At 39.0% G+C, this 17,986-nt stretch overlaps 1 protein-coding gene across 10 annotated transcripts in view; it reads left to right on the top strand.

Annotated features, from left to right (window-relative positions):
* The window catches only part of TRDN (triadin), a 276,609-nt gene that overhangs the window by 242,235 nt on the left and 16,388 nt on the right, over positions 1 to 17,986 (top strand). For 6 of the 10 annotated variants that reach the window (XM_061623737.1, XM_061623734.1, XM_061623739.1 and 3 more), the window contains 7 exons: positions 2,017 to 2,064; positions 5,142 to 5,162; positions 8,970 to 8,996; positions 9,897 to 9,935; positions 10,096 to 10,140; positions 14,769 to 14,813; positions 17,382 to 17,408. In XM_061623737.1, the coding sequence (XP_061479721.1) occupies positions 2,017 to 2,064; positions 5,142 to 5,162; positions 8,970 to 8,996; positions 9,897 to 9,935; positions 10,096 to 10,140; positions 14,769 to 14,813; positions 17,382 to 17,408 (252 nt within the window). Of the gene's footprint in view, positions 1 to 2,016; positions 2,065 to 5,141; positions 5,163 to 8,969; positions 8,997 to 9,896; positions 9,936 to 10,095; positions 10,141 to 14,768; positions 14,814 to 17,381; positions 17,458 to 17,986 lie in introns of all 10 variants that reach the window. The other 4 variants (XR_009762235.1, XM_061623735.1, XM_061623736.1 and 1 more) reach the window with 4 other exon arrangements.

Genomic DNA, 17,986 nt, shown 5'->3' with positions numbered 1-17,986 from the left:
TGTTGAGTCCTATTGGGAAAGGGCCATAACTCAATGGTAGAGCATTTGCTTTGCATGCAGAAGGTCCCAGGTTCACTCCCTGACACCACCAGGTAGGGCTGGGAGAGAACCCTGTGTGAAACCCTACAGCACCTTCCTGTAGGGAAGTAGGCAAGGATACATAGGATTGCAACCTAAGGAAGCAACCCTGAAGCCGGCATCAGACAGCTGAGAGGCTGTTGGTAGAGGCATAAGTGCTGCTCTGCTGGTGGCAGGACATATGCCAGTGGAGGAGCTATGCCGGCGGAAAGCTCTGCTGGAATAAATTTACTTTCTGCAGTGTTAGGGAATAAAAAAAGGGCATGTCAGGGCAGAGTGGGTTGCAATCTACAGGATGCATAAAAACTCACACTTGTTCCCCCACCGTGCTGCTGAAAATGACATAAAACTGCTGACCTGGTGCTGGAATTTTTATTTTTTTATTATTATTTTTTATTTGCCTCCCATCGGTAACGTTTGCTGGTCTCTCCACTGCACAATGACAGACAAAGAGCTTTTCAGTGTTCTTAGAAGACCCAAGCTGTACTTTTCCAAAACTTCAGTCTTAAATATGAAATGAGGATTTGCAATTTCCTGGTGTCCCTCCCTCAGGGTTATAAGGGTCTTTCTGCCACTGTGTCATAAATTGGAGCTGACAAATCAACCTATTATTTTATTCTTATCTTGAGGAAGCTCAGATAACCTTCTGCTTCAGTTTGGGAATCTTACTACACCAGAATCAGAATCTCTTCTTTTTTGACATGGCATCAAAATGCTAGAACTGCAGTGTCCAAGTCATACTATGAATGATATTTGAAAGTAAATATGTAGAAAAGTTTGCTTACTAATAGTATTTTACATGCGTTTTATCTTTTTCATCTTTGGACGCATACGTTGATAAGGACAAACCCTATGCTAGAGTTCTTCTTGTATGATATTATGGCTTTAACATATAAAAGTGGTCTGTCTGTAGTTCCAGCTGAGGGTTGCTTTGAGGAAAACAGCATTGTCTGTCTTTCATTGGTCCTTATTAACTAGATTCATTTGAATAAAAAGTACTTGTTTGCCATTCCTAATTGGCAATCCATTATGATTCCTCACAACCAATCAATCTGAAATCTGCCTTCAGTAACTTGACCCTTATATTATGAAAATTGATTTAAAGTTTAATTATGACGCAAACAGACTTTTTAGAAGCCCAGTTGCCTCTATTTTACAGATTTGTGTTCTCTGGATCATAGCCGTCATTGGGGGTCTGCTGTTTATGCATTATATTTCTTGAGACTTCAGGACGTAAATGAAAATTTATATTAAAACAGGAGCATTTTCATCCCATCAAGTTGATTAACAGAAGCATTGAATGTCTGTACTTTCACTAATATGAAAAGATGGGTTCCATTTACAGAAATAAGTTTGAGCTAATTTTTGTATGTAACAATTGCAAACTTTCTCTTTTAATACATTGTTTCTGGAATGCACATTTTGATTGTAGAAATTATGTTGTGTTCCTTTTTTTCTCCTGTAAAGTAACCTCCTCATATTGTTCCACTGGCTTTGTGTGCTTAGGGATAGGAGTGGTAGAAGGATAATACAATTCTTTATATTTAACAATATTTTATCTATAATTGCTTACCTGTATATGATTCATCTTGTCTTTTTACAGTATTGTCTTTCAGGTAACAATTAACAGGAGCCTGAATGAATCCTATTTAGTTTCAGAGGAAATGAAGAGAAAGACGCCACTTTCATGCATGAATCACAGGATTACCATGTCTGGAATGATGCTAAGCCCAGTTCTAGACATCCATACATAAGCACTTGTGCACCCTTTTCCTATGCAGACAGCCCACAGCAATACATGGGTATCTGGGAATGAGGCATGCAGTGCAGTCTTGCATGCAGTTATCCCATAATGCCCTCTTCAGGCAGTTCCCATGTGAAGGGGGTTTAATTGGCAAAACAGTTCTTTGCTTATTTTGTGCTGCTTTTGTCTTGTAGAACAAGAAGCTCTTAGGCATGAAAAAGAAGTTCCTCAAGAAAAAACAGGTATGTCAGGGGATGGAAGAATCCAATTCTTTCCAGTCTGTGCTAATTTTACCTCTGCTTATTCATAAGTCTGTTCCATCCTGTTTCTTCTTTAATGCATGACATTTTTAAAGTACCAAAATCTGTATTTAAATCTGTGTTTTATCCCAACACACATATTTCTAAATGTGTTTTATCCTGGTGCATCTTTTGAGCTGAAAACTAAATTGCAAAATTCAGGAAAATGTGAAATGCAAAGGATAATTATCTAGTTGGTGTATTCATCTGGGTGGTGCACATTAGGGCAGTTTGTTTAAAAATGCAGAGCAAACAAAATTCTCTTCCTCCCCTAATACTACTCTATTTTCAGTTTGCCTCTTTTCCAAGTAGCATCATTTGATACACAGAAACAAACAAGAACACCATAGTGGTTACACACAGTTGCTTGGCAAAGTAGGAAACAAAATGGCAAATTCAGCAGAATAATATGGCCTTGGGCATCTGGCATTATTCCTGTTCAACACATCTTTATGGGGGGAAAAGAAAGAGAGAAAAAGAGAATTCAAACAGCTTGTTCACATATAAGGACATAATTCTGCTTTCCTATCTCTAATGCAAGTAAAGTAATGCTCAAGATTCTACAACAAAGGCTCTTACCATATATGGAGCGAGAAATGCCAGATGTCAAAGCTGGATTTAGAAAGGGAAGAAGCACCAGAGATCATATCACAAACATACATTGGATAAAGGAACGGACCAAGGAATTTCAGCAGAAAATCACCCTGTGCTTTATAGATTACAGCAAAGCCTTTGACTGTGTAGATCATGAAAAACTATGGAATGCTTTTAAAGAAATGGGGGTGCCACAGCATCTGATTGTCCTGATGCACAACCTATACTCTGGACAAGAGGCTACTGTAAAGACAGAATATGGAGAAACCGAGTGGTTCCCCATCGGAAAGGGTGTGAGACAGAGGTGTATTTTATCACCCTATTTGTTTAATCTATACGCAGAACATATCATACGGAAAGCGGGATTGGACCAAGATGAAGGAGGTGTGAAAACTGGAGGGATAAATATCAATAATTTATTATATGCAGACGATACCATACTACTAGCAGAAACCATTGATGATTTGAAATGAATGCTAATGAAAGTTAAAGAGGAAAGCAGAAAAGCAGGACTACAGCTGAACATCAAGAAGACTAAAGCAATGACAGCAGAAGATTTATGTAACTTTAAAGCTGACAGCGAGGACATTGAACTTGTCAAGGATTGTCAATACCTTGGCACAGTCATTAACCAAAATGGAGAAAATAGTCAAGAAATCAGAAGGACTGGGGAGGGCAGCTATGAGAGAAGTAGAAACGGTCCTTAAATGCAAAGATGTATCACTGAACACCAAAGTCAGGATCATTCAGGCCATGGTATTCCCGATCTCTATATATGGATGTGAAAGTTGGTCAGAGAAAAAAGGGGATAAGAGAAAAATCCACTCATTTGAAATGTGGTGTTGGAGGAGATCTTTGTGCATACCATGGACTGTGAAAAAAGAAATAATTGGGTGTTAGAACAAATCAAACCAGAACTATCACTAAAAGGTAAAATGATGAAACTGGCGTTATACTTTGGACACATAATGAGAAGACATGATTCACTAGAAAAGAAAATAATGCGGGGGAAAACAGAAGGGAGTAGAAAAAGAAGAAGGCCAAACAAGAGATGGATTGATTCCATAAAGGAAGCCACCAACCTGAACTTACAAGATCTGAACAAGGTGGTTCATGACAGATGTTACTGAAGGTTGCTGATTCATAGGATTGCCATAAGTCAGAATCGACTTGAAGGCACATAACAACAATCACTAATCTAATCAACAATGACTTCTATAGAGATTTTTAACCTGTTGCCTAAAATGTTCCATAACCAGACTATTTTTTTTAAAAAAACAACCTTTTTTGCTGTATAATTTTAAAATGGCAAATATATATAAGCAACAAAACAAGGGGGGAAAGCCAAGGGAAATAATCCTCAACAGAACAAATATGGGTAGGAGAGTCTGAAGCAGAGCCAAAGGGGGGGGGGACACTTCTGATAAAGAAAAGGCAGACAGGAATTAACCAAAGAAGTCTTTCCAAAAGGATTTTCACCTGGTAGAGGGAGTCTATTTGGCTGTCGACAAAATTAAAAAAAAGGATGCAGTGTTGAATAAAAAGCATGTGGCTTGATTAGACTTCTGATAACAAAACACATTTGATATGTAAGTTTCTCCCACAATGCTATACACCAGATCATATACTAGTTCACAGAACAGCTTATGGTGGACTTCCAGAAAAGAGCTGTTTTGAAGCCTAGCAGTTATAAGCAATTATAGACAGATCTTTGAGTAACTCTCTGGAAAGTTCATCAAAACCATTAAAAGGAAAAGCTTTGGATCTGCATAGTCCACCCAATAATTCTGAATATTTCCACATATCTTTCAGACTCATGTTTGTGTCACCTTCACACTGTCTCAACACATATGAAAATAAGGGGCTTGAGCTGAACATTCCCTCCAACATAGTGGATCATATCTGTACATATAATAACTTTTGGGAGCATATACCATACTGAAAATGTTAAGTGTATTCAACCTATGCAAAATGTTATCTGTATTCTCCTGATACAGATCACATTCCAGTCTCCTGGAAATCAGCTTTTTTTGTCTAAATACATCCGGACTATTTTGATAGTCACCTATACTATTCCTTTCCATTCCTTCCCCAACCATACTACCCTACAGTGTGCACACACATCCAAAAGATTCCCTAGAAGGTCAACAGATCTTCTGGAATGTTATGGGATGGTGCTTAGGTGGACTCTAGTGGGACAGGAAAATCAGAAGAATTCAGCAGGGCTCTGAGCAATCACAAATATTCAGTAATTGCTTCTATATAACTATACTACTGTTATTTGCTTCTAATGGGTGTAACCATATTCTAATATACATGTCAAGAATATGCTCAGTATGGTATTTTCAAACTAAGGCTTGTACTTCAACCTTAATTCTTTCTGTTCATCTCAGTTCTGATATGATTCTTTCTTCTTTTCTTTCCAGCAAAGTCTAAAGAAACTACAAGTATGTGTCATGGTACATTTACAACAACATAAAATGTACTTTACATGCATGGTATCACAGCTGTGTCTCTTAATCTGCAATCCTCTGAAATACTCATTATGTTAATATTGCCATTGCTACTATGGTATCTTTCTGAAATAGTAACATTTATCTATTGTAATCAAACTAAGGCTGCAATCCTATACATGCTTACCTGGAAGTAGGATTCAGATTTTGTCACAAATATAGTTTGTGAAGGGTGCTGAGTGTTATTAGGAGACTCCTATTCCCCATAGCTCCAGTGGCCAGAGTGGCTTAACAGTCAGCCCCTCTTCCCAGAGAATGTTGGGGATTGTAGCTCTGTGAGGGGGATGGGGCATCTCTTAACACCTCTCAGCTACACTTCCCAGGATTCTTTGGGGGAAGGTGTGTCTGTTTAAAGTGGAATAAATGTCTGCTGTGGATGTAGCCTCAACTGGATGCAGCTACCAGTGAAGTTCAGAATGTAGCCTATTGAGTTTGCAGCACAGTCCTATTCATGCCTGCTTAGAAGTATGACTCATTGAGTTCTATTTCTTAACAGACATGCATTGGATTGTGCTGTAAATGTAATTTGCTAACAGCAGGATATTTTGCATAATCTATTTCCCCATTTGGAGATATTTTATGCAGTTTTCAATATTATGCTTTTTTCACAATCAGTTTTTGAAAACAATGAAAATGATTAGATTTTTCACACAGGGAGTTAGCAATGGAGCAGATAGGCAGGTGGACTTCAACTTGGACAAGGAGTAAAGAGATCTAGGGTTGAATCCCCACTTGGCCATGAAGATCATTGAGCAACCTTGGCCCACTGACCCTCTTGCAGCCCAGCGTGTCTCACAGACTTGCTGTGAGCATAAAAATGAGAAACTTCCAAGATCCTTGGAGGAAATACAATACAATACTATACAGTAACATAGTGTACAGCATAGGATTAGATTTAGAAGTCCTGATTCAATTCCTGGTGATGAAAGTCCATGCAATATATATAATGACTCGCTGCTTTAATATAAAGTAAAACAGTAAGAATTGGTCTCATTGCAATCTAAATGTAATTAAACAGGGCTTTGGATAGATTACATGAGAGAATAGGAGCTGCTGATGTTCTTGGGAGGTATACCTTTTTATGATTCATGCAGACTATCCACTTGGTAAGAAACAGTGTGTATCCATTAATGAATACTGTGATCAGGTAGCATTATGCTACAAAATAAATGCTTAAATACTGAGAGGAGAATGACTGATGAAAATTACTGTGGTTGCTGTCAAATCCTTGCAATTGCCATTCCCAATATAGCCAGCAGATGGCAGCAATCCATATGAATGTTTGTTTAAACTAGGCATTAGTACAATTTCATTATTTAAATCCTACAGTCTCTATGCCCACCACAACAAAGGTAAAACAAATTGCACTGTTTATTGTCATCTGACTATCATCTCCAGACTTAAAATACAAATTGGTGATGCATTAGAAATCACCAATAGCTCTCCCTAGCATGATCTGGTGTGTAGAATTTCCCCAAAATGCATACTTTGTTCTAACGTATTCTAAGAGAAGCGCATAGAGTTTGACCATGAACTTCTAGCTTACTGATATGTCACAATCAACATTTTTATTGGTTCAATGTAACTCAGCATATGCTGTGCATCTCGTCACTTTATGATGAGGTACTTCCAAGAACTGAAAGAGTGCAACTTCACAAGTATTAATTTTATATTACCAAATCGATCAATGGAGTGACTATTTTACAACTCAAGGTTAACAACAGGCAGTCCTAGATAGCGCAGGATTTCCAAATGTATTAAGTTAATTAACTATGAATATATAATCTCTCTGTAATCTTAGTGCCAGATTATGCAAAGGTATTAATGGCTCACTTAAAGGAAGTCCTAAATTAGCTACACATAGATAATAACAGCAATCAAGGAAATTAACTGGCACTGTATTTTTAAAATAATTAGTAAATCATCCTATTTCCATTTTTCTTTAATTACTTGCCTGTGGCGGGAGTTGATCATTTTGCAACATCAGAGGCTTTATTCACATTAAAATAATTGTTAATGCATGCTGATTGTTTTAAAGGAAGTTCTGTTGTAACTTGATGCCTAAAACAGGAGGCAATGTATTTGCAATGAAAGAGTAATAATCTCATTATCATAGAAGTGGCATTATTGATGCCCAGGATATTTTGAATGGAGTGTTTGAAAAAGGTGGTGATGGCTTCTGTTTATTTGCAGTGATCAAAAAGGTGATGTGGATAGACTCCTAGTGAATGGGAAACATGTACCAAAGCAGGACACAGTGCCTTACTCTAGGGGAGGAGAAAATTAGACATAGTGTTTTGAGTTTGAAAAAGATGTTGGTCCATTATAAAAGAGTTGCATCCCAGTTTCATACAGGCTTGGATCCACTTTTGCTAACAGTACTCATTTCTGCTTGTGCAGGTGCCCCCTCCCCATTGCCACCAAGTTTTCCCTTCCATTGCAACCACCACCCCGCTGCACATCCCACCCTGTTCTGAAGACTACCCCAACCCACAGGACTGGCTTTACAGTGGCCTTTGATTAACAGGCATGTCTGGCCTGAGGCCAAGTTTGCGATGGGTCAGACACAGGGTGATGGGCATGTGGATCAGAAGTAGGCAACATGGCTATGAAAGGGCTGCAGGTCAGGTACCTTGGCAGCCTCCATGTCAGGGGTGAAAAATCAATATCATAATACATGAAACTGCCTTGTACAGAGTTGGGACACTGAGCCATCTAGCTAAGTACTGTTCAGGGTCTTGACTAGTAGGGGCTCTCTGAAGCTTCAGGCTGAAGAGAGAGTGTGTTGCCTGGGGAGAGTCTGAGGGCCAAGTAGAGAGGCACTTAGCCCCTGGGCCTGAAGTTCTCCACCCCTGCTTTACAGAGTAGCGTCTCTGCCCTCCATGTTTACATTTTGTTGAAGCTACACACATATGCAGTTGTAACTAATATATCAGATAATTTTCAAATATTTCTGCTACTTTGTCAGAATGCAAAGAGAGAAAAGACTTCAGATAACAGAGAGGACCATAGTGGACCAGGAACATCAGTTCCCCAGGTCAAATTTAATCTCTTCAGCTTTTTCATAAAACTTGACCTATGTATCTTTCCCATGACCAAGCCTGCTTTTATTCTATCTGAAGGGAAGATGCTTGTCTGGTTTCCTTGCCTCTGCCTAGTGCAAACTCCTTTGTGAAGATGCTCTAACTTTTTACAGTTAACAACTTACATACTATGCCAAAATAGACGGTCTAGAATAATGGGTGGTAAGATGGAAAGTTTTAAAGCTTGGTTAGCTTCAAGAAAAATAAAGTGATAGAAACATTAATTTGAAAGGTCGATGCTCAATTCCTGTGTCAAACTCTGCGTGCCCAAAAAGTTTTGATTGGCACATCAACGGCATTTGTCAAAACATACTGTGTGTTGGGTTGAAATAATTCAAAATGTAGGGCTTACCTTTAAATGTGATATTTGTATGCATGGGCCCAACAAAAGTGTGTGTCCATTACTGAATTGATATCCCATGCACACAAGGTATTGACAAAAGTGTCAAGGAGTTCTTGTCAACTAAATCCTACTCACCGTAGACCTAGTGAAATTAATAAAGTCAGTCATGGCTGTTAACTGCAGTAGGTCTACTCTGTAGGAGTAACATTAAATACCACCAGAGTATACAATTAACAATCCCTTTACTGCTTATTTTCCTTCCCCTCCTCTTTTTCTGTTTCTTTTCATTTCCATTCACACATGCCTTCCTTGAAGTACCATCAGCTGAAATCACAGTGGCAGGTAAACATTTTTTTCTAAAACATTTAGCTACACAAACAATTCAGATTGAACTGATGGAGTCTATCATATCCAGATCTTCCATTTATACAAAGTGCTATATCCACTGAGCTCCATGAACACTGATTAAACTTGTCCTACCAAAGGATTTGGCTGAAACAGTCAAATATTCTATTTCTACTTCTTATTTTGGTTTCAAGGTTGCTACAATCCTAAATCATGGTTACTTGAGAGCGAGTCCTATTGAAATCAGTGGGATTTGCTTCTGAATAAACATGCATAGGATAGGGCATGTCAGTGGCTCGGAGCTTGATCTATGTTGGGGTGGTTAGTGCCAGCCTGCTTGCAGCTCAGCAGATAGCTTGTGCGCTAGAGGAAATTGAATGAAGCTGTATTAAAGTGAACTGGATCATCTTGGGGGGTGGGGGTGGACTGGAGATGACCAATTCTAAGGCAGACTGCCAGACAGTTCTCAGCAGGGAATGGCGAAAATGCCTCAAGCACTGCACCTTAGTTAATTTCAATCTGTTTCCTTGTGTGAAGTCACAGCTGACTGTGTCTGTTCTTGGAGGCCTGAAAAAGGAATGTTGAAAACAGACATACATATATACCAGGTTTTATTTTATTTTATTATTTATTTATTAGATTTATATCCTGCCCTTTCTCCCTGTAGGAGCCCAGGGATATGAGCCCAGGGTTTTGAGATATGGCTCAATAGAAATCCATGTAATGACATATAATGGTACAAATATAATAACTATGCTGCTTCTGGCCACCATTCACTGTTGCTACTGCTGACACAGTAAAACAACAAGACATATTTACTCCAAGTGTTTTTCAAACTGAAGTGTAAATATCTAAGGCTGCCAAAGTTTAATCAGGATGCCTTGGAAATCTTTCTAGATAAGAAAAAAACAGAAAAGCCTTTGAATGAAAAAGAAGGTAAGGGCTGGATATCTTTTCCTTAAAAGCCATTTATAAGGTTATTAAATCATGAAGGTGTTAATTCTCCCCCCTCCCCGAATGTCAACAGTGAGCATTGTTTAAGATTACTTTCAGCTCCTTATATCGTACAGTATTTTTCTCTTCTTGGTCTATACAGGAAAAACAATAAAGAAGACACATTTTAAAGAAGAAAAGACTAAAGGTAATACAAGGGAAAATATATAAAACGTTGCAAGCCATAAATCAGGAGTTTTGTATTTCACATGAATCTTTTTACAATGTCTGGAAGAACAGCAAAATTCTAGATTCATATATTAAACTAGCATAATAAAGGTATTCTTAGTTTTCCTACAACACAATTAAATCAAAGTGCTTCAGAACTCACCAAACTGAGACGGCTAATGCACACTGTACTCACAATCATGTTTTGGCCTATGCACATTCTTATATTTTCAATCGCTTAATGGAGCTGTATCGGGAACATTTCACACGTTTATTTTTTCACTGCATGGAATCTCCATGTAGGGGGGAAAAGTGAGTATACAATCAAAGGATTAAGTTCAGCACAACCATCTATTGTACTGTAGGCTAGAGGTGATGGGCTGAATTACACTTAAATAAACAATATTGAACCAACCTGTGGTAGCCACACAGAAAAAAATCACACTATGAAGACTTGCATTATCAATTTGTGTTTAGAGAGTTGCATCCATGCCATCACCATACACTAAGTTCAGACTAATTAAGCTTTTGGCATACTAAGTTGTGATATTCCAAATTCTAAACCAGCCTGAATTTGGAACATGGTGATGTGGCTCTTTATCACTAATCCCAAACCCTATATCAACAGGAAATAATAAAGTTTTAATTCTTCTTTCACCTAATTATAGAAAAGCAATATCTCAGCAGTACTAAAGGTTCTAGTGAGGAAGCAACCTTGGAGATAGTTCTGGGAGCTTTATCAAATGCACTTCCCAGAAGTTTTTGACCAGAACAGAATGATATTTTATGGCAGCTTTCTTACATGCATGGTCAGATGACAACTAGGAAAGTATAACATTGGATGGATGCATCCCTTACTTTACTTCTTTTTAAAGTGCAAAAGGAATAATGTTCTTAATTTTCAGTTCTCAGCAACCAACTGAAAGTCTTCCTGCTCCTAAGTAACAATCTCTGAAAGATCCTCTAACCCAGGAATCACGTAGCTCAAAGGAGCCAGAAAGTGTTTATTCTATGCTATAATTCTGCTCATTGTAACAATAAAACAAATAAAACAATAAAACAAAAAGGGATTGCGAAGAGCTCCAAAAAGACCTCTCCAAACTGAGTGAATGGGCGGAAAAATGGCAAATGCAATATAAACAAGTGTAAAATTATGCATATTGGAGCAAAAAATCTTAATTTCACATATATGCTCATGGGGTCTGAACTGGCGGTGACCGACCAGGAGAGAGACCTTGGGGTTGTGGTAGACAGCACGATGAAAATGTCGACCCAGTGTGCGGCAGCTGTGAAAAAGGCAAATTCCATGCTAGCAATAATTAGGAAAGGTATTGAAAATAAAACAGCCGATATCATAATGCCGTTGCATAAATCTATGGTGCGACCGCATTTGGAATACTGTGTACAGTTCTGGTCGCCTCATCTCAGAAAGGATATTATAGAGTTGGAAAAGGTTCAGAAGAGGGCAACCAGAATGATCAAGGGGATGGAGCAACTCCCTTACGAGGAAAGGTTGCAGCATTTGGGGCTTTTTAGTTTAGAGAAAAGGCGGGTCAGAGGAGACATGATAGAAGTGTATAAAATTATGCATGGCATTGAGAAAGTGGATAGAGAAAAGTTCTTCTCCCTCTCTCATAATACTAGAACTCATGGACATTCAAAGAAGCTGAATGTTGGAAGATTCAGGACAGACAAAAGGAAGTACTTCTTTACTCAGCGCATAGTTAAACTATGGAATTTGCTCCCACAAGATGCAGTAATGGCCACCAGCTTGGACGGCTTTAGAAGAAGATTAGACAAATTCATGGAGGACAGGGCTATCAATGGCTACTAGCTGTGATGGCTGTGCTGTGCCACCCTAGTCAGAGGCAGCATGCTTCTGAAAACCAGTTGCTGGAAGCCTCAGGAGGGGAGAGTGTTCTTGCACTCGGGTCCTGCTTGCGGGCTTCCCCCAGGCCCCTGGTTGGCCACTGTGAGAACAGGATGCTGGACTAGATGGGCCACTGGCCTGATCCAGCAGGCTCTTCTTATGTTCTTATGTTCTTAAAAAGTTTCAAGAGAACATATTTGTGATGAAGAGGTGTTTGTTATTTGCATGGCAACAAAGTCAGTTTGAGCATGGCCATGTCTGTTGATGTGGCACATACAAGTCTCCCTGCCCCCCAGCAAGTACTTCAGAGCTTGCATTTTTAGTCATCCTGTCACTGCCATTTGGATTTGGTTTCTCCTTTCTTTTGTGGCTTTGAAAAGATTTGTCCTTGGAAAGTCATGGAATGTCTGAATTATAAAACAAAAGCAGGGATGCAGACAGGACAGTTGGAATTTTAGGAATGCCAACAGACATTCTCATCAAAGACTGGGAGAAAAGCAGTCCATCCTGTACAAATGCTACAGCCCAACCCTTTTTCTAATGGTCATTTTAGAACAGGAACTGCTTCCAGCAGGGTGTGCCACAAAGAGGAAGAGGAAACTTAAATCTTTTCCCACCGACCATTTTACCCAATGGTGTTTTTCCACTCCCTCCCCCTCCCATTTTGGGGTGTTCTGTGCTTTCATCTCAAAAGGCTTCAATTCTATGTTTTTACTCATATGACCACCATATTCCCACTATTATCATCTACCACTGTTACTCTTACCTTCAGGATTAACATTTAATCCAAAGTTTCTTTCTCCTACTTCAGCCATGGAGTGTGTGTTCCTAATATTGAATATGGACTAATATGATGGTAATGAGCTAGAGTGGCATCATTGATCTTAATTTAAAATAAGGCGGGTCAGAGGAGACATGATAGAAGTGTATAAAATTATGCATGGCATTGAGAAAGTGGATAGAGAAAAGTTCTTCTCCCTCTCTCATAATACTAGAACTCGTGGACATTCAAAGAAGCTGAATGTTGGAAGATTCAGGACAGACAAAAGGAAGTACTTCTTTACTCAGCGCATAGTTAAACTATGGAATTTGCTCGCGCAAGATGCAGTAATGGCCACCAGCTTGGATGGCTTTAAAAGAAGATTAGACAAATTCATGGAGGACAGGGCTATCAATGGCTACTAGCCATGATGGCTGTGCTCTGCCACCCTAGTCAGAGGCAGCATGCTTCTGAAAACCAGTTGCCGGAAGCCTCAGGAGGGGAGAGTGTTCTTGCACTCGGGTCCTGCTTGCGGGCTTCCCCCAGGCCCCTGGTTGGCCACTGTGAGAACAGGATGCTGGACTAGATGGGCCACTGGCCTGATCCAGCAGGCTCTTCTTATGTTCTTATGTTCTTATAATTGCATTTGCCTGGATTGTGTAGAATTATAAAGGGCTGCTTTTGTACATCTTGTTAACATTCACAGTTAACAATATCAGGTATTAATAATAGCAATTATGAATATAACTCCTTCTGGAATAGCTCAGAGACTACACAGCTCCCAAGGCTTAAGAATTTCCCTGAGCTGTGTCCCTCAATCTCCCTGAAACCATAAAAACATATATCTGAGATTTCTACTCCACTTATCTAACCAGTAGCATTGTGTTGTGACCCAGGTTGGGAGGGGAGGCATCATCAAGGGTGATACCGCCTTTGAGGACTGGGGCAACAAGCTGAGGGAGGGGTCAAGCAACAAGGAGAGTTCATAGCACGCTCAGTCCCCTGGCCTCCCTGCCGGAGTGCAACCTGAACTAACTTCCCTGTCAGAGACTGCTCCATAAGACATGCCCCCCTCACCTATGCCCGAGGTGCCGCCTTGTCAACCTATTATTCCCCAGCTAAGCACCCCACAGCTTCCCATGCTTGAGCAAACTGTTAGCCCCAACCAGTCAGAGGGGGAGGCTGAGATCCAACACCCGTTGCTTCAGAGGTGCAAAGTTCTACAGGCACAGCTCCGTCATTTACGCACAAAAGCCAAGCCTACTTAAGTGGACTCAGGGAGGGGTTCATTGTTGAGTCAATATCTGAGAGCTATGAAGATATGCTTAGTCAGTGTTAGCCAGGGCTAAAGTTCCTAGAAAGAGTAGTTAGGTTGATGAGTCATAAAGCTTTTGATATATCTGTTACTTTAATAAAAAGAGAAAAACTCAACCGTGTGAGACAGTTCCTCAGCTTCGGACAGAACACATTGTACAACTCACTCTGAGCAGTTCTAGATATCTAGGTTTTTTTAAAAAATAAACAAATATGCTCAGATTTTGTGTAATTTGCAGATGTGTTTGATAAAAGATTTGTCCTAGTTAAAATGCACATTTCGATATGAAAATTAACCCTCATGAAACTTGGGCTCAGCTTTAGTTTAAAGAATATACAGAGTCAGGAGCATGCTGCTTAAAGAAATTCTTGTGAAATATCAGAATAAAACCTCTTATTTGTAACCAAATTGTCAGAAGAATTTCCATTTCCCATGTGGTTTGGCTTTAGTTGAGCATGCAGTTTAAATCCCTAATTCCATTGATGGAGCTTAAAATGCTTTTAACAGGGCATCCGGATGCATTCTTGGTTTAAGAAATCTTATTAATTTTATTATTTTCCAAGTTTTAACTTCTACAATGTATGTAGACTTAATGGGGTAACATGCTAGTGATGTGTGTGTGAGGAATCTAAATGAATTGGATCTTCTTGTTTTGCTTAACAGCCCCAACAGTAAAAGAAACCCACCACCATCACAATATGACAACAGGTAATCAATGCTTGTTTGCTCTAAAGTTTCCAAAGCCACCCACCGCTCTATTGTCTACATGGGCACAGTTCATAGAATCATAGTTGGAAGGGGCCTATAAGGCCATCAAGTTCAACCCCCTGCGCAATGCAGGAATCCAAATCAAAGCTTTCCTGACAGATGACTGTCCGGCTGCCTCTGTTCAAGCCTTTAAGAGTTGGATATGAATAGGGATGAGGATGCAAACCGAGTCAACCCAGAGAAAATTAGGCCTTCTTAAATCCAATTGAAATTAGTGAGATTTACATAATGGGAATTAGTCAAATAAGCAGTAACAAAATTTTACTATTGATTTCAATGGGACTTGTGCACAACTGACTTTTTCTCAGTTTGGGCAAAGGATCATACATAAACATTTCCTATGTTGTAATTTTCCACAATGTGTACTGCAATCACTTGGCATGCTAGTCACCTGTACTGTCATGTCAATTGGTGAGGATAATGTTATCACTCTTCTACTTTACCAGCTTTTTGCTCAGATGTATAATTTATAAGATTTTCCTTGCTACTTGAGCAGCACTGTACAGGTGACCCACACTTATAAAGTGCTTGATTATCATCTTTGCTAATCATCTCTATTCACTCAATATTATTGACCACGTGCATCAACTGAAATAATTGAAGATAAACAAATTTCTTATATCCCTGCGGAGTTTTAGTAAGTAAAAAATTAATAGCGTCCTATTTTCTCTTCTGTCCGCCCTACAAAAGCACACAAGTGCAAGTCCCTTAAACTGGATATTTCTCTTCCAAAAGATTGTTAGTTGGTGCAATTGACATGCACACCTAGGACTCTTCCATAGCTTTCTGTGGGAGATGAAATGTGTGGGAGATGAAATGTCTATGTGGTTCATGCAACAAAGACTGGTTTTGAAGAGATACGTCTACTAGTTGGTCATGCAGACCTAAGAGTTAGAAATGGAGCAGACCTGTCCTCCACCTCAAAAGAATGAAGTGCATAATGTCTGTAAATGTCTACTTTCCCCCCCCCAGACCATTTATATACCGCTTATATTTAAATAAAACTCTAAGCAGTGTACAACATAAGTCAAATCATCTTAAAACACCAGATACAAAAAACCACAATCAATAAAGTACAATTAACTGAACAAAACATCCTCTTTAGTATCAACATATAGTATAAACACTGCACATAAAATTAAGTACAAGAAATACAAGAAAAAAGTATAGCATAATAGACGAAACAAAATATCCTCTAGCCTTCAAGAAAAAATAAAAATCAAGTTAAAAAACAAACTTATTTTTAAACATCGTAGTTTAAACAAAATCAGCTCATATTTAATCACAATGTAATAAAAAGCAAAACAATTAGAACAGTCAGTCTCCTTTATAACAGTTTCATCTAATTACAGTTGAAAATAGATATCAAACACACCTTTACAAGATCAACACACTCGTGTTCAAACATATCAACACCCTAAACCAACACACTCAGCTTTCTATTTTAGCACCCTCAAATCACACTCTACAAGCGCTCACATAATTCAACCTCACATCCTAAAAACAGCACACTCATACCATGAGAACCACTCAAATCTACATGTATACAACAAATAATGCACACACTCTAAATATAACATTCATACCAAACACTCCCCCCTTGTCTCTCACTCAAGGGGGCAGAAACTATCCCCACCAAGCTCTCACCCTGGGGGTATAGAAACCACTTTTTCCAACATAGCAGGCAATGACACTTTCACCTTTCAACTGTGGAACAAAAACCATTCAAACATCAAATTTTCACCCTAAAGAGGGGCAGGCTTCTAATCACAACAACTTGTTGGTTTGCCCGTCTCTCTCCAGCACTTCTGGCAATAATTTTTCTTGACAGGGTCTGGACTTTGACTTTGGACTGCCAATCAACCAGCCCTGCAGTCTGTCTCAGGTTCAAGAGTTGCAGAGCATGTGTAGAATGCCACCACTGATAAAAGTTCTCCTCTTCTTCTGTTTTGATGGCAGAAGCCAGCTGCTGGCCCTACTTAACAACCTTGCTCATCCTAGTTGTTGGGCACTGGCCTAGAACAGGTTTAAATCATATTTAACATGTTTTCTTAAATTATTATTTCAATTTCTGATTGATGAAAATAAAAAAAAAATGCAGCCTGGGAGTATATATAGCATAAATGGGAACTTTACTTTGCTCTTTATTTTCGTAAGTAAAGTCACAACCAAGGATAAGACAAATGGTATGGTAGCAAGGAAGAACAAGAGTATAGCTGTGTCTCTTGCTAGAGCTTGTCATTCTTTCAAATACATTTACCCTTTGTACCCACAATGGTAAATAACAGTATTGTTTCTTAGATGTTTGCCTGTGCAAAGAGACACTCTCCAATCACATTATCAAAGAAGTTGTTCAAGGACATATTGGCATCATCACTGCTTGAGAACTTCACATATTCAATTGAGTTAACTTAATCAAAATCTATATTAATAAGCAAAGAGAGTGGCTGTTAAATTGTTCACTTTTCCTTCAAGTTCTCTCACTCTCTCTCACGGCTTTCCTTTCAGAAAAGATTTCAAAAGCTGCAAGAACAAGTAAGTTCTGCTTAGAGTGAAAGACACTGCAAACATCTTTGATTATCAGGTGACATATAGTACTTGTCAGTATTGTACAAAATCCGACTTGGTTATCAAAAAAATTGTTATGTATTCTGTCAGGCAGAGAAAGAATGAGTCATTTTGCCTTTGAAAATCTTTAAGGCCTGTGGGAAAATGTAATATATTTTAAAGATCAAATCTAAAATAAAAATGTACTAATCCTGCTACTGCTGTGCTGTTATAGGGAAAAAATAAACTGGCTACAAAAGGGATTTGAATAAAAAATCAGTGAAGGGTTTTATTTTTGGTTTGCCACTTGCATGTGAGCCAGTGGTGCCGTGGTTAGCGTGTCAGACCGGGAGCTGGGAGACCAGGGTTCAAATCTCCACTCGGCCATGAAGCTCACTGGGTGACCTTGGGCCAGTCACTGTCTCTCAGCCTAACCTACCTCACAGAGTTGTTGGGAGAATAAAATTGTACACCACCATGAGCTCCTTGGAGGACAGATGGGAAATAATAATAATAATAACATAAAGTATAATATATAGTGGAAAATTCTAGACACTGTTTCCATG

This window comes from Rhineura floridana, chromosome 4, assembly GCF_030035675.1.
Source record: "Rhineura floridana isolate rRhiFlo1 chromosome 4, rRhiFlo1.hap2, whole genome shotgun sequence".
NCBI classification, from domain to species: Eukaryota; Metazoa; Chordata; class Lepidosauria; order Squamata; family Rhineuridae; genus Rhineura; species Rhineura floridana.
The sequence above is the reverse complement of the archived record's forward strand: the minus strand, read 5'-3'. Positions and strand labels throughout refer to the sequence as shown.